At 45.6% G+C, this 20,734-nt stretch overlaps 1 protein-coding gene across 1 annotated transcript in view; it reads right to left on the bottom strand.

The window, feature by feature from the left end:
• Nlrp5 (NLR family pyrin domain containing 5) overlaps positions 1-20,734 on the bottom strand; it is a 54,908-nt gene that overhangs the window by 9,612 nt on the left and 24,562 nt on the right. The window contains 6 exon segments of the mRNA XM_008846690.3: positions 1,469-1,639; positions 5,896-6,066; positions 8,240-8,410; positions 14,719-14,889; positions 16,992-17,162; positions 19,785-19,952. Coding sequence (XP_008844912.1) covers positions 1,469-1,639; positions 5,896-6,066; positions 8,240-8,410; positions 14,719-14,889; positions 16,992-17,162; positions 19,785-19,952 — 1,023 coding nt within the window.

The following is a 20,734-nucleotide window of genomic DNA, read 5'->3' on the forward strand; positions in this document are numbered from 1 at the left end:
ATATATAGTGCCATGTGTGTATTCCCCACAAATAAATGAAAATAAATGTAATTTAAGACCATAATTATAGGCACTGGAGAGATGACTCAGTTAAGAACACTGGCTGCTCTTGCAGAAGACCTGGGTTCGGTTCCCAACACCCACCTGGTGACTAACAACCATCCATAACCCCAGTTCCAGAGGATCTGACATTCTCTTCTGGCCTCTGCAAGGCATTGCATGCATGGGTGCACTTACATCCATGCAGGCAAAACACACATACACATGAAATAAGTCAAACTTTAAAAAAATATGAACCAACAAGATGGCTCAGTAGATACAGGCACTTGCCTCCAAGCCTGATGGCCTGAGTTCAATCCCTGGGACCCACAAGGTGGAAGGAGAGAACCCTGCAAGTGGTTCTCAGATCTCCACATACAGGCAGTGGCACGCTCATGCCCCCCCACCCCTAATAAATAAATAAGGACTTAAAAAGCTGTATGAGGTGCTTGGGTCCCCGAACTTGTTTTCTGTCGTCTTGCAACCTGACCTCTTTCCCTCCACTGCAGTATCTCAACTCAGAGCTTTAAGCAATGGAATTCGACTGTGATGGCCGACATCTATTCCTTGCTACAACTTGCTGTAAACTTTCAGTTTTTAATTAAAATCTTTTTTTTTTTTTTAGTTTTCAAAACTTAATTAAAAATTCTTAGACAATTTCATACCTGAATTTGGGGCATTTCCAACCCTCCATCTCTCCCGTTGCAACCTGTTTTGTTTTGAGACAGGATCTCTCTCTAGCCCCAGTTGGCCTGGAACTCATTATGTAGACCAGGCTGGCCTCACTTTCACAGAGATCCACCTGCCTCTGCCATGCTGGGATTAAAGGCGTGTGCCACAATGCCTGGTTTGTGAAACCTTTGTTTTTCCCAATGAGTCCCTTCCAACATTGATCTGATTTTTTTTAAATCTTGAATTGTACAGTTTAAATATTCATCTTTATTTTATGTGTATGAGTATTTCACCTGCACGTATGTACATGTACCACCTGTGTGCTTGATGCCTATGAAAGCCAGAAAAAGGTGTTGGATACTGTGGAATTGGAGTTACAGGCAGTTGTCAGCTGCCATGTTGGTACTGGGAACTGAACCTGGGTCCTCTGCAACAGCATCCAGTGCTCCTAATCACTGAGACTTGCCTTCAGCCCCACATTGATATATTTAAAAATTATTTGGGGGCTGGAGAGATGGCTCAGCAGTTAAGAGCACTATATTCTCTTCGCCCTCCCCAACTCAAAAGCTAGGTCCCTGAAGCTAGCTCCTCTTTCCTAGATCTCAGTGTCTTGCACAACGCCCAGGACATAATGATATTCATCCTTTGGATAAAGACCAGTTGCCAAGCCATGATCTCAACTGCTCCAAATGGCTGCTGCTTTTCCAAGTAACTTGTCAGAGAATGTATGTGTCTCAGGAGACAATCCCAGACTCACCCAATCATCCACAGGTTAGACGTGGGGTGCATGAAGGCAGAACACAGTTTCATCATTCCTGATGTGCTGAAGTCATTCCGCACCAAGTTTAGGCTGATCAGGTGCTGGTTACAGGAGAGGGCTGATGACAGTTCCTGGCAGCAGTCGGAAGTCAACCTGCACGCCTCCAACCTGCCAGGAAGTCCAAGAAACAATGTGTAGGTCAATGACAGAGACTTCGTTCAACCCTTGAGAATGTCAACCCATTGTTAAAAAAGAAAGCAGGGGCAGGGGATCTGTACCCCCGGAGTTTGATTTGCTTGCTCTGGAGGAAGAGTCCTATTTCTAAGTCCTCAGATGATGGACTGGTTCTGGATTCTAGAGCTGCTGAACGACTCAAGCTGTCTGTGGAAAGGCTGAAGGCAGGGAACACAACACACAGAAATACTGATAAAGTGATGCTGCATCTAAAACTCAAAAGATGGGGAGCTGTGTGAAGGAGGGAGAATGTCTGGACATACACAATGATACATAGGAAGCTGCCTGGGTACCGTTCTCATGAGGGACCTTTGAGAGATGAACATGCTTAGACGGTCAGAGTTTAGACAGAGACTATGAGGTGTGAGATGAGGCTGAATATTTTAGCCATATTAAAGATTTAGGATTTTAGGAACATGGGCACATCTGGAAATTAGATTATATGAATTAAATCAGATTTGGAAAGACAAATACCTGTTCCCTCTCATTTTTGAAGTTCAGATTGTATGTAGATATAAAAAATCATGTATGTATGTATGACATGAAAACAGAAACCAAAGTGTCTAGCGGAATGAAGGGGATGGAGGTGTGAAAGGGAAAGGTTAAGGGGTTCGGGGGACCATGGTCAAAGTATATTTTATGTATAATATATAAAATATATATTTGTACAAAATGTCTCACACAGTACTACATACAACATATGGTAATAAAAAATTTAGGATTTTAGGAGCAATAGCATACCAAACAATATCATTAGGAGTAACAATGGGGGCAGGCTGGAGGGATAGCTCGGTGGTTAAGAGCACTTGCTGCTCTTGCAGAGGACCTGGGTTTGATTCCCAGCACCAACATGGCAGTTCACAACCACCTCTAATTCAAGTTTCAGGGGATCTGATACCTTCTTCTGGCCTCTGTGAGAGCTGCACACACAGACAAGCAGGCAAACACATATTAAATACATCCTAAATAAAAGAGTAACAATATACCTGAGTGTGGTGGTACATTCCTGTAATCCCAACACTCAAGAGACCGAGATATGAGGATCATGAGATCCAGGAACCTGGGATGTATAGCAAAATCTTGTCTTAAATAAGAAATATTTCAGAGTGTTCTGGTATTTTAAAGTTACATATATGTATTGTGTGTGTACATGTGTGTACTTGCCATGGCATGCATACAGAGGTCAGAGGACAACTTTCTAAAGTCAGTTCTCTCTTTCCACCAATGGGTCCCAGGGGATGGAACTCAGGCTGTCAGGTGTTGGGAGCCTGAGGCTCAGCCGTTTCTCAAAACTGCTGACAGACCTGAGTTGGTGACTTTCCATTCTGCCCACCATCCTCCCACAGGCACAGGACAGAGCCCGCGGCCTTGGCCTGCAGCCTTGGACTCTTTCCCATTCTCCTCCCGCAGGCACAGGACAGAGCCCGCGGCCTTGGCCTCCTTTCAGATTCCTCCCTTAGGGTACATCTGGGCCCCTGTGTTCTGGCTGATATGATTGCTCACTCTTTGCTCCTTTGTTTTCATTCTCTAACCCCATGCTTGAGCTGCAATAAACGAGACTTGATCAGAGCACTGTCTTGTCTCCATTTCTCTTGTCGCTTGCCTCATCCACGGCCCCACCCCCCAATCCAGGTACCTCGTTGCAGACCCCGAGGTCTGGGGCAGTCAGGCTTCAGGATGAGTGCCTTAACCTGCTGAGCCAGCTCACTGGTCCATATTCTGGTATTAAAAAACTTAAAATTTTATTTTGATTTACTTAATTTTATTTGTATAAGTGTTTTGCCTGCTAAACAACTTTGACATTTTTATTTCATGCCTATGAATGTTTTGCCTGTAAGTGCACCACATGTATATAATGCCTGTGGAGGTCAGAAGAGGACATTGGATCCCCTGGAACTGGAGTTACAGATGATTGTTAGGCACCATATAGGTGCTGGGAGTCAAACCCAGGTCCTCTGTAAGAGCAGCCAGTGCTCTTAACCACTGATCCATCTCTCCAGTCCATATTCTGGTATTTTAAAAAACATTTTACTACTACCAGGCATGGTGACTATGCCTATAATCCCAGCACTCAGGGGGCAGAGGTAACTGAATCTCAGTTCAAGGCCAGCCTGGTCTACACAGCAATTTCCAGGACAGTCAGAGCTACACAGTGACACTATGTCTCAAAAATTTTTACATTTGTCTTTATGAATATTGTATGTGCCTGTATTTGCACATGTGTGTGTCTGGGGAGGCCAAGAGAAGGGGTCAGATCCCCAGGAGCTGGTGTTACAGGTGGTTGTAAGCTGCCTGACATGAATGCTGGGATCTGAACTGTGGTCCTCTGGACCATTCTTAACCACTGAGCCATCTGTCCAGGCTCTATGTTCTGGTATTTGTTATTTTCATGTGTATGGTTTTTTTATCTGAATGTAAGTGCATCACATGTATATGATACCCATGGAAGCCAGTAGAGGGTGTCAGAGGATCCTGTAGAACTGGAGTTACAGATGGTTGTTAGCCACCATATAGGTTCTGGGAACTGAACCCAGGTTCTTTGCAAGAGCAGTCAGTGCTCTTGACTTCTGTGTCATCTCTCCAGTCCCTCTTTAATTTTATATGTATGAGTGTTTTGCCTGCATGTAAGTGCATTATGTGCACGCAATGCCTGCAGAGGCCCGAAGGGGACCTTGGATCCCCTGGGACTGAAGTTATGGGCAGTTGTAAGCAGTTATGTGGGTGTGAGGAACTGAACTTGCTGCACTAGCATGAGACAGACCCCCAGCACCCATATAAAATTTGGGTGCAGTGGTGCACATTTGTAACCCCAGTGTGAAGAGGGGGGTGGCTAGAGACAAGCAGATCCTGGGGTCCAGTCAGTCTGGCCAAAATGGCAAGCTCCATGTTCAGAGACTGTCTCAAAAATAAAATGGTAGGGGGTAGAAAAGTGATTGAGAAAGGTATTCTGATGTGAACCTCTGGCCTCCACATGCTCTGGTACAGGAAAGAACATCCATATAGGCAAATGTGCCTGCACACATGCATGCACACACCCACCTATGTGCTTGCATACAGACACAGACACAGACACAGACACAGACACACACACACACACACACACACACACACACACAAATAGCTGAGGGCCAGAAATAGGGAACTGAAGAGAACACAACTGAGTGTTAAGAGAATCCAAGTGTCAAAAAGGTGTTATGACTTAAGGAAACAGGGTCCTCACATTAAACCCCTTGCCCAACAAAATAGGAATATCGCCTCTTGGAGTGTTGAGGTTACACATAATGTTTTCATGATGTTGGTAGATGGTTGGTGCTCAATAAATGTAGAAGATAGCTTCAACTGTTTCTAGATTCTTTTCATCACCACAAAAGAAACTCCTCCTTGTTCCCTCCTGCCCATAACCCTGGCAATGCCTACTCTACTTTGTGTGTCCATGAACTTGGATCATTCTAGCCATTTTGGTTAGGCTGGCTTACCAGTGAGTTCTCATGACCCACCTTTCTGTCCCCCAGTACTGGGATTACAGGAACATACAGCCATGCCTGATCTTTATATGGCTGCTGGGGATTCAAACTCATGTCCTCATGTTTACACGGCAAGCACTTTTTACAGTGATCCATCTCTGCACCCCCTTCATTTCTTTTCATTGGCAGAACCAGATTCTACTGCATAGGCAAGACTAGCATTTTCTTTTTTTTTAGAGTTAGAGAGTCTCACAAAACTTACAATGTAGACTAGGTTGATCTCAGACTCAAGGTAATCCTCCTGCCTCAGCCTCTCAAGTGCTAGAATTACAGTAATCACCATAACTGAGAGCACTCTGCCCTAACAAGGTCTCAGGTGATTACTATACTGACTAAATCTCTAAGGACCACTGGCATTAATTAGTTGCTCTGTGTTCAGTCTTCCAGGTAGATCACATGTGGCACAACACCAAAGTCTCAGCCATCTCCCTGTTTCCACCACCTAGCGCCATGCTTAGCACAGAAAGGCTGTTTGGGATTTGAAGGCTTTCCATCTGTAACCCTGCAACACCAAGACTCTTGATTCCACAAGGTGACATTCCATCTGACTTGCTCAAGTCATGAAATCAGGAGGCTACCCTTGTTTCAACAACTTCATGCTCAGATCCTCCCACTTCCTCTGAGCTCTGTTATTCCAGACGTGATCCCCCCACTCCCCAAACGTACCCGAGTCTCCTCAGATGACTGTCCCTTTGCTTCAGACCCTCACACAGAGCCACAACTCCGCTGTCACCCAGAGCATTGGCACCAAGATCCAAGCTCCTCAGGTATTTGTTCCGTGTGATCACACAGGCTAGGTCCTTGCAGCAGTTCCCCGTGAGCTGGCAATGCACCAGTCTGTGAGACAGGAGACACAGGAAATGCAAGCCTTTTGGGGGGGAAGTACTATAGTGGGGGTAACATTCAAAAATACCAACAGTGAACGCTTTTATTCTTTTCTAAGGGGTAGTCTTGGGGCCGACGAGCTGGCTCAGTGGCTAAAGATGCATGCTGCCAAAGCCTGACAACCTGAGTTCGATCTCCAGGATCCACATGATGAAAGGAGAGGCCTGACTCCTGGAAAATGTCTTCCAACCTCCACACAAATGCTATGGTATGCACATGACAACCCCCTCTCCCAGTAAATAAACATCTGTTAAAAACAGAGATGGTTTTAGGGCTTAGAAATGGTTCCGTGGTTAAGAGCACTGGATACTCTTGCAGAGGACCCAGGTTCAATTCCCACCACCCACGTGGTGGCTAACAACCATTCATAACTCTAGTTGTGGAGAATCTGGTGCCCTCTTCTGACCTCTGTGAACACTGCATGCTTGTGGTGCACTTATGTACATTCAGGCAAAACACACATAAAGAGGTGGTCTTTGTGTGTTTTGTACACATGTGAGTGCATACCTGTGCATGTGTGTATGGAGGCCAGAGGTTGATGTCAAATGTCTTCTAACACCGCCAATCCTTTTATTTTATATGTTTGAGTGTTTTGCCTGAATGTATGCAAGCACACTTATGTCATGCAATGCTCACGGAGGCTAGAAAAGGTCATTGGATCCCCTGGAACTGGAGTTATGGATGTCAGCTGCCACGTGGGTCATGGGACCTGAACCCTGGTCCTCTGCAACAGCAGCTGGTGCTCTTAACCACAGAGCCATTTCTGCAGTCTCCCATCTTAGTTTTTACAAAGTTGTTCCCCGAATCTGGAGCTTGTCATGTTGGATGAACTGGCTGTCCTGGCAGCCCCCGGGAGCTGCCTGTCTGACTTACCAGTGGGGTTACCGATGTGCTGGGGGCTTTCACATGGGTTCTAGGACTCTGATTTTGGGTCTTCCTGATTTTTCAGCTAGTCCCTTTTCCACTAAGCTGTCTCTCCAGTCTCAAGAGATGGCCTTTCTATCTGTTCTTAGGAACAGCACAGACTGGGTGGTATTAGCGTAGAGGACGGTAGTGGAGGGTTGGAAAAATGCAGTGTGTATGAGTGAATGGAGGTATCTGGAAAAACTGGGGAAGGAGCCAAGGGTGGACAGAGGCAGAGAAACAGATGAGGTGTGAAAAAGTTGTTGGTAGAGCACCAGAGGAGGAGGAAGAGACAGAAACTGAAGCTATCTAAATGCTCTCAGATCTTGGAGTCCGCGAGGGCTGCGGCCCCATGTTTCTGTCCTGGGACAGAGAGAACAGTAATGTCTGCATGGCTGAAACAGTCTCACACAGTTCGGGCATCAAAATCCAATGTCTCCCAAATGTGAAACTGGACACCAACATGATGCCTACAAAGCAAAAACCCCACACATGACCTCATGTGATAGGTCATGGCTAAAAACACCTAACACTAAAAGTTGTATATAAAAGCCACCTTTCTGCCTAAGTGTAAGGTGCATATGAAATATAAAGGCATCTATTCATATGAAAATATCCCAGAATCTGAAAAAACGTATCATAGAACCTGGTACATGCCTTTAATTCCAGCATTTGGGAGGCAGAGGCAGGTAGATCTCCCAGAGTTCCAGGCTAGCCTGGTTTATATAACAAGTTCCAGGTCAACCAGGGATACATAGTGATACCCTGTCTATAAATATATAAACCTACCAGTGAGGAGCTGAAGATGTAGCTCAGCGATACAGCATCTGCCTAGAATACCCCAGTGAGGGGCTGGGGTGTGGCTCAGTGGTAGAGCCCCTGTCTAGAATTCCCCCAGTGAGGGGCTGGGGTGTGGCTCAGTGGTAGAGCTCCTGCCTAGAATCCCCTAGTGAGGGGCTGGGGTGTGGCTCAGTGGTAGAGTCTTACCTAGAATCCCTCAGTGAGGGTTTGGGTGTGGTTCAGTGGTTAGGCCTTCTGGTAATAGTTCCTTCTCCTAAACCCCCACGGGCCAACATACCACCTTTATCTAGTGTGACTCCCAGGAGGATAAGCAGTTGATCCCACAACCAGTTTTTGTTTCCAGCATTTCCTGCCCATCTCCTGCCTTGTAGCACCCTAGGTCCAGGGACGACGGAACTCTCCACAACTACTAGGTACTCACTCTAGGTCTTGGAGGTGACAAGTTGGTTCCCTGATGGCCTCACACAGAAGCTTCATACCACTGTCCTCCACAGGATTCATAGTCAGGCTCAGATGAGTCAGCTGTGTGTTGTTCATAAGCGTCAATGCGAGGAAACCATAGGCCTGTCCCCTGAGGTTGCAGTCATTCAGTCTGGAACACACAATGGAAGAGGAGGGTCCATCGCTCCTCCTTCCCGTGACTTTGGCTAAGTGACTCCTCTCTGCCTCAGTTTGCTCCTCTGTAGGAAGGGGCTCATCTGTGTAGTGACCATTGTTGTCAGGTTTAAGTAATGGGTGATCACAGAACTTGGTATGTTTGTTGTTAGGACATACTGGATGCTGGTCTGGATTCCCTGACTGGGTCAGTGAGATGGCTTAGCAGATAAAGGCACTTGCTTCTAAGCCTGAGAACTTGAGTTCTATCCCCTAGACCTGTATGATAGATGGCGAGAACGACTCCCCCAAGTTGTTATCTATGTTCCACACACATGCTGTGTCATCCACACATATGCACATGTACACACATGCACACACACATGTGAAAACACTCAAAGATTCTTTGACCTTCCTTATTTTTTGCTTTTTTTCCAGACAGGGTCTCCCTATAGCCACAGCTGGCCTTGAACTCGCTATGTAGACCAGGCTGGCCTCGAACTCACAGAGATCTGCCTGCCTCTGCCTCCTGAGTCCTGGAATTAAAGGCATGTACCACCATGCCCAGCTCCTTTAATAATATTTTATTTCATTTTCTATGGGAGGAGCTCTAAATACCATCAAATTTATTGCATGGAAATTAAAAAAATTCAATAAGCCATTAAGAAAATAAACAGTTTAATGTTGAGCAATGGGAGGAGTCAAGCAGAGGAGCTGGGGGTGAACATGACTGAAATGCATTATATAAAACTCTCAAAGAATTTATAAAAGTACTAAAACAAAAGACATGAGAGTCAAAGGGGGACTAGTTGGGAAGAGGCAGGGGATCAACGTGAGCGGGAGACAGAAGAGGAAACTGGGGTGACTATGGTCACCAAACATTTAAAAATTACATCGTGTGTGTGTGTGTCATGGTGCACATGTGGCGGTCAGAGGGCAACTGGTAGAAATGGGTTCTTTCCTTCCACCATGTGGGTCTCAGAAACCAAACTGAGTTCATGGGACTTGGCAGCAAGTGCCCTTACCTGCTGGAGCCATCATGCCAGCCCTATTTAAAATTATATTTTTTTATGTGTATGACTGTTTTCCCTGCATGTATGTAAGTGCACCAGTGTCATGCAATGCCAATGGAGGTCAGAAGAGGGAGTCTGATCCCCTGGAACTAGAGTTATGGCAGCTGTTAGCTGACATGTTTGTGCTGGGAACAGAACCCAGGTCTTCTGCAAGAGCAGCCAGTGCTCTTAACCACTGAGCCATTTCTGCAGTGAGCATTCCCCCCCCCCCACTATTTTATTTTTCTGAGAAGACTAATGTAGCTCAGGCTGGTTGGGAACTCATTACATAGCCTAGGATGACCCTGAACTCCTGCCTCTACCTCCTGAGTGCTGGGATTATGTGTGCACCACCATGCCCAACTAAGGTTATATTCTTCAACAGACTTCCTGGTTTATTGTATGTGTTTTAAAATTACAGTTATTATTAACTGTGTGGGTTAGAGTATGCTACAGTGTACTTCTGACAGTCAGAAGACAAGTCATGGGGTCAGTTCCTCTTCTTCCACTCTGTGGGACCCAGGGATTGAACTCAGGTGGTCAGCTTTGGTGGCAAATGCCTTTATTCAGAAAGCCATCTTACTGGCCCACATGCACATACTCTGTTCACAGTAAGTTACTAGTGGGCTAACTGGTCAAGGGGAATGGATGACAAGTGAGCCTCTCCCATAACCAGATTAGGCAGCTTCCATTTTGAGTAATAAGAATCTCTCATTCTGCATGTCAGACCAAAAATTTATAGAAGAATAGCTTAGCAGTTTTATAAACAGTTATGTGGAAACACTGCCCTCAAGAGCCACAGAGGGTCCTGTTTCTATCATAGTAGATATGTGTGGTGCTCTGTGGAGTCAGATTATACAGTATAGTCATCCCTTTACAGCTATCTAAATCATCTTTACAGCTATCTAAAATGTTTCATGTGTGCATGTTTGTGTGTGCAAGCCAGAGTTCAACCTCATTTTCTCCTTGTAAGATATCCACCTTGTTTTTTAAAATATGTATTTTTATGTGTATGTTTTGTATGAATGTATGTACATCATGTGTGCAGTGCGTGTAGGGGCCAGAAGAGGGCATTGCCTGCAAATCCTGGAACTGGAGTTACACACAGCTGTGCATTGCCATGTGGGTGCTGGTAACTGAACCTGGTGAACCTGGGTCCTCTGCAAAGCAGCAAGTGCTGCTAAACACTGAATCATCTCTCCAGGACCCTGCCTGTTCCTTCCTCCCTTCCTCCCTTCCTTCCTCCCTTCCTTCCTTCCTCCTTCCTCCCTCCCTTCCTTCCTCCCTTCCTCCCTCCTTCCTTCCTCCCTTCCTTCCTCCTTCCTTCCTCCTTCCTTCCTCCTTCCTTCCTCCTTCCTTCCTCCTTCCTTCCTCCTTCCTTCCTCCTTCCTTCCTCCTTCCTTCCTCCTTCCTTCCTCCTTCCTTCCTCCTTCCTTCCTCCTTCCTTCCTCCTTCCTTCCTCCTTCCTTCCTCCTTCCTTCCTCCTTCCTTCCTCCTTCCTTCCTCCTTCCTTCCTCCTTCCTTCCTCCTTCCTTCCTCCTTCCTTCCTCCTTCCTTCCTCCTTCCTTCCTCCTTCCTTCCTCCTTCCTTCCTCCTTCCTTCCTCCTTCCTTCCTCCTTCCTTCCTCCTTCCTTCCTCCTTCCTTCCTCCTTCCTTCCTCCTTCCTTCCTCCTTCCTTCCTCCCTTCCTTCCTCCTTCCTTGCTCCCTCCCTTCCTTCCTCCTTCCTTCCTCCCTCCCTCCCTTCCTCCCTCCCTCCCTCCTTCCCTTTTTTTCTGTGGGTTATGGGAATCTGAACTCAGGTCTTCACATTTGTGTGGCAGGCACTGACCACTATTACTTAGAGATTTTGTATAGATAAATTTTAGTGACCAGGAAAATGTATCATGAAAATCAATGCTGGTGGAGATCACGAACTTCTCAGACACCTCAGCCCCATGTGCTGATTCTGGTGGGGGCAAGGCTTGCTTTAACTCCTATGTTGAACAAATTCCCATTTGGAGGTGTATTTAGGGCCATATTTGTTGAAATTTTGTGCTTTCTGTGGGGATTTAGCAGTTTAAAATGGCCCCATGTGCTGGAAAGATGGCTCAGTGGGTAAAGGCACTTGCTGCCAAGTCTGATGACCTGAGTTGGATCAAGGGATCCATATTGTGGAAAGAATCAACTCTCTCAAGTTGTCTGACTTCCATGTGCATGCTGTGGCACATGGTCATCCAAATGTGCTCGTGCGCGTGCGCGCACACACACGCACACACACGCACACACACACACACACACACACACAAAACAATCATAATCAAAAAAATGAAAAAAAAAACCCTCTAAAACATTGACCAGCAAAAAATAAAAAAAAAAGGACCAGCTATAGTGGTGCATACCTTTAATTCCAGGACTTGACAGGGGGTTCTCTGCGAGTTCAAGGCCAGCCTGGGCTACATACTGAGTTCTGCACTAGCTAGTGAGCTGGGGATATTGCTCAGTTGGTAGACTGCTTGCCTAGCATGCACAAACCCCTGGATTCAATCCCCAGCACCATATTAACCTAGGATGGTAATGCACACCTGCAATCCAAGCACTCTGGAGGTAGAGGCAGGATCAGGAATTCAAGGACATCCTTGGTTACATTGGGAGTTTGAGGCCAGCATAGGCTATGTGAGACCCTGTCTCAAAATCAAAACCAAAGGCCAAGGGCTGGGAGAAGGCTCAGTGGGTAAAGTGCTTCCCATATAAGTGCAAGGGCCCGAGTTTCAATCTCCAGAACCCAGTGCACGTCTGTAATCCCAGTGCTCCTAATGTGAGAGGTGGAAACAAGAACCACCCCCATATGGGGGCTGGCTAGCCTGGTGTATGCAATGGCTATTGTCAAACAGATCCTGCCTTATATGGGGAAGGTGAGGAGTGACACCCGAGGTTGTCCTTGGCCTGGTACATTGTGCACTGCATTCACATAAACATATACACCCACACACCCTAACTTACTAAAAAGGCTCCAAGGGTAATGCCCAAGCACTACGCAGTTCTACAAAACACCAGGAGGTTGTGATGTCCCTATATTAGATAAGCTCTGTTCAAGAACGAGTCGCTGTGCCCTTGTTCTAAGTTCAATGTTAATGAATTGACAGTAGATGTCAAATGAAGCATTGCTTGGTGCTGGAGAGATGGCTCAGCAGTTCAGAGCACTTGCTACTCTTGTAGAAGATCTGAGTTCAGTCCCCAGCACCCACATCAGGGGCCTCACAACTGCCTGCGACTCCAATGTCCTCTTTTGGTCTCTGTGGGTTCCTATACACACACACACACACACAGACACATACACACATGTGACAGACACACACAGACACAGATGTATAAAAATTAATCTTTCAAAAAGCTGAAAATATTCAAAGCACTGTTAAATGGGAAAACCTAAAAACAAGGCTGAGTGTTGAGTGACTGATGAAAATATGACCATAAGTCCCCAGGAACCGAACTCTGTATCACCAGGAGCAATGACTCAGTATTGATTAATTGAGGGTGACTTATAGAACATGACTGGTTGCTGTGAGAATCAACTGTATTTGAAGGAATTCTTTCCCACTGCAAGAAAATAAAAACCGAGGTGGGATTTCCCAAGGATGGAGAAAAGCAAGTTACAAATAGGGCCAGGATTTAGCACACATGGCCATCTGTAGCAGCAGGTTCTATGCCCATGGTCCAGGTATTTCAATTCTGTAGTGGCATATGTCTTTAATCCCAGCACCCGGGAGGCAGAGGCAGGCAGATCTCTGAGATCAAGGCCAGCCTGCTCTACACAGCAAGTTCGAGGCTAGCTGGGACTACAGGGAGACCCTGTCTCAATAAAATGAAATGAAACAAAAAAAAATCTTTGTTTCTCTTTTGTTTATGTGTATACATAGCTGTGTAAAATTTTGTGCTCTACATGTGTACAGATACCCGTAGAGGCCAGGAGAGGATGTTGGACTCCCTGGAACTGGAGTTATAGGCAGTTGTGAGCCACCCTATGTGGGTGCTGGGAAGAACCCAGGTCCTCTGCAAGAGCAGCAAGTGCTCCTAACCACTGAGCAATCTCTCCAGCTCCCTGACTTTTTTTCTTATTATTAAGTAACAGCATAACAACTGTATTTCATTTATGTTTTACTAGGTATTACAAATAACCTATAAGTGATTTAAAGAATACTAGATGATGTGTTTATTTGCAAAAATACTGTTTTATGTAAAAAAAAAACAAACCTGAATGGGCTGAGGAGAAACTGAATGGCCTCAGTGAGAAAAGTGTTTGCTTTGCAAGCATGAAGACCCGAGTTCAGATCCCTGGTAGCCGTATAAATGTAGGGCAGGTGTGGTGTTCCACCTGGAATACCAGTTCTTAAGAGGCAAGGACAGGAGAGCCCAGGGCTAGACTAGCCAGATCACTGAGCTCTGGGTTCAAACATGATAACGCTGCCTCAATATATAAGGTGGAGAGCTACTGAAGACACCATGTGCACCCACACACAGTTGAGCATGCACACCCCCTACCTGTACATGCAAACAATAAAAATAAAGCACGCATTTAAGAAAATCTTGAGGGCTGGCAAGAGGGCTCAGTAGGTAAATGCGCTTGCAGTCAAGCCGGATGATCTGAGTTCCATCCCTGGCACCCCATAGAAGGAGACAACCGATCTCAGCAAGCTGTCCTTTGACCTTCATACTGACACTATGGCACCCATTATGCCCCACATACACAGATAAATAAATGTAATAAAGGTCTTGTATAATTAAAAATATACCCATAGACAGCAGAACTGGAGCATCTATGATTTTATACCAATGAAGGTCCTGGAACTAGAGCCCTGAAGACACTGGGTGTTGTGGTTTGGATGAGAATGTCTCCCATAGGCTCATGTAGGTGGTGGTGCTGTTTTGGGAGGTTTATGGAGCTTTTAGGAGGTGGAGCCTTGCTGGAGGGAAGCATATAACTAGAAGTGAGTTTTGAGGTTCCAGATGGCTGTTAACCACCATGTGGGTGCTTGGAACCAGAACCGGGTCCTCTGTAAGAGCAGTCAGTGCTCTTAACCACCGAGCTGTCTCTCTAACCCTCCTTTTAAGTGTCTTTTTTTGGGTCAGGGTATTTTATCACAGAAACAGAAAAATATATTGGGGAAGGGTGCTGTATACACCAAGCACATTCACAGGAACGATTCTACACACCTCCATCATTCCCTATGTGTGGAAGAGCTGAGAGACCCTCCCAGAGAAACAAACCAGACTCACATCAGTCGCTGGAGAGTGCATCCTGGGTGTCTCAAGGACTGACACAGCAGCCTCATCTCTTCCGTCCCTAAGTCATTGTTCGACAGGCATAGGTGTGTCAACTTCCGGTTGCTGAGGAGGGCTGAAGATAGCACGTGGAAGCTGGCAGATTTGAGGTCACAGCTGTCCAGTCTGCAAGAAGAGTCCCCTCCCCCCAGAGGACACAATGAGGTCTGTTCTGAAGTTTTCATCCCTTAAAACTTGCACATCAACATCCGGGCAGCGCCACCCATGACAGCCAAGATACAGACCTGACCAACGTGTCCAACAACAGGAATAAACATGGAAAATACAGTATATATGCTTAATGGAATAGTTTCCCGCTGTAAGAATGAAGTTATGTCATTTGTGGGGAAAATGGGTACAACTGGAGATCATTATATTAAATAAATTAAGCCAAATATGTTGTCAGAAAGACAAATAACATGTTTTCTTTTATCTAGATTTAAAATGTTTATTACATTTATCATTAAAATGTTTATTACATTTATCATTATTATTTCATGTATGTGTGCTCATGTGGAGGTCAGAGGATAACCTGCATGAGTTGGTTCTCTCCTTCTACCCTGTAGGTCCCTTGGATTGAACTCAGGTCATGGCTTAGTGGTGAGTACCTTTACCCACTGAGCCATCTTGCTGTCCCTAAAATTATTTCAAAATGTTATTATGTGTGTGTGTTTGTGTGTGTATATGCCCATGTATGCGTATGCCTGTGGAGTTGAGAGGACATCAGATCCCCTGGATCTAAAGTCCCAGGCCATAGTGAGCTGCCTGATGTGGATGTTGGGAATCTAACTCCAGTCCTCTGTAAGAACAGTGTGCACTCTTAACCACTGAGTGATGTCTCCAGGCCTGCCTCTGGCTTTTAAAGGATAACTTGTGCTATTTGGCTTTCAACATTTGCCATGACTTTAAAGTAGTAAACTAGAGCCATGGCAGGTGCCAGCACGTGGCTCTGAGCATTGACCATGGGTTTGATTTCCAGCTTTACCAACTGATAATAGTTCATTTGTGGATGAGCAACTTAGCCTAAAACTTCCTTCCCATTTGACAGTGGGACTAGATAGTGGGTAGGCATGTTTGGAGAACAGAGTGAGGCAGGTATGGGAGAGATCTGGCTCTGCATTAGATACCGCTCATTAGGAATTTAAGAAATGGTTTCTACAATCACTGCTTCTTCATGCCCCTCTCTGTCCACAGGACGATTTAATCAATAATAACTGACCTCTCTTTGGGCCATCAGTAGTAAGGGACACGGAACCACCCTACCCTGTGCTTTCATGTAGAATTTGTCTGCCAAAACATGTCTAGACTTGTACCTATTCTTGGCTCTTTTGTTACCACAGGAAGTCAGAATTATCTAATTAGCATTTTGGATAATGTACTAGACCTTTCTTTGTGTGTGTATGTACATGTGTATGCAAGTGTATGTGTGTGTGCAGACCAGAGGTCAATGCTGGGTGTCTTCCTCAATCACTCTCCATGTTATATACTGAGGCAGGGTCTCTCACTGAACCTGTAACTTTCCAATTTGGCTAGTCCAGGCAGCCTGCTTGCTCCTGTCTCTGCCTCCCAAATGCTGTGTGTGATGGCTAGAAGACTGTCACACCCACTTGGCATTTAAATGGGTCCCGGGGAATCTCAACTCTGGTGTTCATGTTTGCCTGGCAAGCACTTTACCCAGGGGGTCATCTTCCTGGCTCCATCTTCCTTTTAACTTGGATACAGGGCCTCATTCTGTAGCCCAGACTGGCCTAGAACTCACTATGCAGCTCAGGCTGACTTCAGACTTGGTGATCCTCCTGCCTCAGCCTCCCAGGTTGTGAGATTACAGGTGTAAGCCACTTTCTCCTAGCCCTCTCCTTTTGGAGTCAGTCTGTGCCTTCAGATGCACATGCTGTGTGTTTTGGGCTTGGCAACAAGGTCATCCATATCAGCTCATGAGTCACCAGATGAGAGAATCTCTCTTACTCAGGTGTGAAGCATTAACCAACCAGTTTGGCCCATGCTCCAAAGGCACTCTGTCCGTATGGAAAGTCATTGGCTAATTCCCATCGGTTCTCCAATTCAGTAGGAAGGATTGTTATGATGGAAAAGGTTTCTCTTAGGCCTCCACATCAGGACACTCCCATGAGGCCACAGCTTCCATCCACACTTTGGAGGTGCCCATCAATCATCCCGCCCATCATGGGGACATTTCAACTGAGACACGGGTGAGAGGGAGTGACACTCACATTAGCCTCTGCAGGCCACACTTAGAGCTCATCAGGGCATCACAGAGGGACTTCATGCTGTCCTCGGCCACCTTATTTCTTGCCAGGCTAAGAGATTTTAGGCTGGTGGATGAATTAAGGAGCTGGGACACCATCGGATAACAGGTGTTACTTAGTTCACAGGAGTCCAATCTGTAGAGAGAGATAGCGTGAGATAGAGACCATTCCCAGGGTAACCCTTCCCTCACTCAGCTCCTCCCAAGTGGGAGGTATGTGCACACACACAGTTTTGGGTTTTTTTCCCCCTCATCTTCTAGCAGCCTGTCAACATTACCAACCAGCACACCACACCCCCGGGAACTTAGTAGTTATAAACGCAATAGGATATCTGTATTTGCTAAATGAAAAAGTGCTAGGCTGGTGAGATGGCTCATTGTATAAAATGCTTGCCACCAACCCTGAAGACCAGAGTTTGATCCCCAGGATCCACACGGTGGGGAGAGAGCACCAACTCTTTCAAGTTGTTTTTGAATCATCACTTGTGCTGTAGCATGTATGGATGCACACACAAAGTTATAAATTATAATTTAAAAAGCAAAGGAAGCCAGGCTGGAGAGATGGCTCAGAGGTTAAGAGCACTGGCTACTCTTGTAGAGGACTCGGGTTTGATTCCCAGCATCCACATGGTGGCTAACAACTGTTGGTAACTCCCGTTCTGGGAGAATCAGACACCTTCTGACCTCCGCAGGCATTGCACGACAAGGTGTGTTTACACACATGCAGGCAATACACTCAAACATAAAAGAAAAATATTTAAAAAATGCTAACTCAACATGCTTTGATATAAACCCCTCATGATGCAGCCCAACCTACATTTCAAAGTCATTTTCTGTTTAGAGAGTTCACTGTAGTTTTGTAACCATTAGAAGAAACTTCCTGAAGGATACATGTGACCTCTCTGCATTTTGAGGTAGGGTCTCACACAGCCCAGTTGGCCTTAGACTTGCTATGTAGCCGAGGATGACTCTGAACTTCTGCTCCTCCTGCCTTTACCTCCTGAGTGCTGGAATTGCAGATTTTAACCACTACACCTGGTTTTGTGCAGGGATGGGAATTGAAATTATGACTTCGTGCCTGGTAAAGTGAGCACTCCACGGACACATCTCCAGATACTGCTACTTTTTTGAGATAGGATTTTGCTAGATAGCCCAGACTGGTATCGAACTCACCAACCCCTTGACTCATGCTGGATTACACGTATATACCATCCTGGTCAGCATGAAATATTTGTTTTTAATCTTTTAAAAACATTTTTTATTTTATGTGTATGAGTATATTGCCTGCATGTGTTACACACAGTACGACCATGTTGTGCAATGCCCATGGAGGTCAGAAACAGACATCAGATTCCCTGGAACTGGGGTTATGGGCAGTTGTTGGCCACCATGTGGGTGCTGGAAATCAACCTGGGACCTCTGTAAGAGCAGTCAGTGCTCTTAACCACTGAGCCATCTCTCCAGCCCCTTATAACCTTTATTTCAATTTAAAAAATTGAATTTTTGTGTACTTTATACATCTTGATCATATTTAGACCCCCTCCCCTATCTGCACTCCCCCAGAGCCTTCCCTGGATTTCATGCATTCTGTCATGTATGTTAAGGCCTATTGAGCCAAGTTTGTGTCCCCAGATGCCCTTTGGTGCGAGTTAATCCACTGGTGCCTGGTCAACCTATATAGCATCACTCCCTAAGGAAGACCAAGTCTCTCTCACCCAGCAGTGATCAGTTGCCAATAGCTCTTCAGCTAAAGTTGGGACTTCTTATCCTATTCCAACTTCAGTGCTGAGTTTTTATCTGGTTTGGGTTTGCATAGGTTTGTACATGCTGTCACCATTGCTGTAAGTTCATACAGGCAAGTTTCCAGTCGCCTGGAGAACTTTTTCCCTGCAGTCATCCACCACCTCTGGCTCTTACAGTCTTTCTGCCCCTTCTTCCACATATTTTTAACCTTTTAAAAACATTTGCATGCATGTGCAAGCATGTTTGTGTGTGAGGGTATGTGTGCATGCTATGGCACACAAGTGGAGGTCAGAGGACAATGTCCAGGAGTTAGTTCTCTCTTTTCACTATGTGGGTTCTGGGACTAAACTCGGTCATCAGGCTATAGGCAGTAAGTACCTTGCCTGCCGAGCCATCTTATCAGGTCCTTTAAAAAATTTAAAAGATTTTTTAGCCAGGCATAGTGGCACACGCCTGTAATCCTAGAAGTTGGGAGGCAGAGGCAGGTGAATCTCTGTGAGTACAAGGCCAGCCTGGTCTATATAGCGAGCTCCAGGCCAGCTGGGGCTACAGGGAAACCCTACCTCAAAGAGACCAAAAAAAAAAAAAGATTTTTATTTTAAGGATACACCTGTCTCTGTGTGTATGCAGCCTGTGTACAAGTGCCCGCAAGGACCATAAGAGGGCATCAGACCCCTGGATCTGGCAGTTGTGAGCTGCCCAGTGTGGGTGTTGGGAAGTGAACTTGGGTGCTTTGTAAGAGAGGCATGGGCTTGTAATCAAAGGCCATCTTCCAGCCCCACTCACCCTGTTTTTAATCTTTATGAAACCCAAATGTTTTAATGTGGCAAAGCATTTGTAACTTCAAATTTATTTGAAACATAATCTGCTGCCATGAAGCCTATCAATATCACCATAACCATCCACCTCTAGCAGTTTCCCATCTTCCTGATTCTCTAATATTTTTGCAACTCTCTTGGAATAATTCCCACATCACAAATAAAAGCAAAATGCAGAAACCATAGCCAAGTCTCACCTCAGAGTCTCCAGGAAGCACTTTGGATGTCTCAGGGCGTTACAGGCCATCTTAACATCCTCTTCCCTCAGGAGTGTGCTCCCCAGGTTGAGGTATTTTAAGTTACGATTGCTAATGAGGGTCATCCAGAGATACTGCAGGCCGGGGGCCACCTCTGCACTTTTAAACCTGCAGAAAAGAGGGAAATGACAAGTATAGTTGCACCCTAATTATTTTCTCACCCTTCTACAACTCCACTCTCAGGTCTGTAATTATTCACATTTAACTTTTTCTTCAGACAGACTCTCACACAGTCCAGGCTGATCTTGAACTTCTAATCCTCCTGCCTCACCTCCCAAGTGCTGGGGTCACAGCCCAGTGCTATCTCACGTATCCCAGGCTGGTCTAGTTGACCTTTAATCTTTTTCAATTCTTTTAAAAAAGAAGAGAGAGAGAGAGAGGGAGAGAGAGAGAGAGAGAACGAATGAGCACTCACTCATGTATGTTTATGTGAGTAGTGAAGAGGGTCTCAGATCCCTGGGAGCTGGAGTTACAGTCTGGGAACTGAACTCCAGTTCTCTGCCAAGAGTAGCAAGTGCTCTTAACTGCCAAGCCATCTCTTCAGCTCCTGACCTTTAACTTGAACTTCTGCCTCCACTTCCCAAGTGTTAGGTTTGTAGTCATGTGCCACCACATATATAGTTCATGGGTATATGTGATTTAACAATCAAACCTGGACTTTAGTGCATGCTAGGCGAACATTCTACTGATCGAGCCACTTCCGCAGCTTGATTTGAATTTAATTTTACAGCAAACCAAAATATACCAGGCCCTCAAAATGGCATATTAAGAGCCTAGTCTCGGGGCGCTCTATCTAGAGGGACATCTGACAGTCAAACGGAAGATTTATGCTGCATTAAGGTCCTTTGAGAATCAGTGGACTCTACCTCTAGGTGCAAGCATGCCCTTGT

Source organism: Nannospalax galili, unplaced genomic scaffold (assembly GCF_000622305.1).
Source record: "Nannospalax galili isolate Female #2095 unplaced genomic scaffold, S.galili_v1.0 scaffold842, whole genome shotgun sequence".
Classification (NCBI taxonomy): domain Eukaryota; kingdom Metazoa; phylum Chordata; class Mammalia; order Rodentia; family Spalacidae; genus Nannospalax; species Nannospalax galili.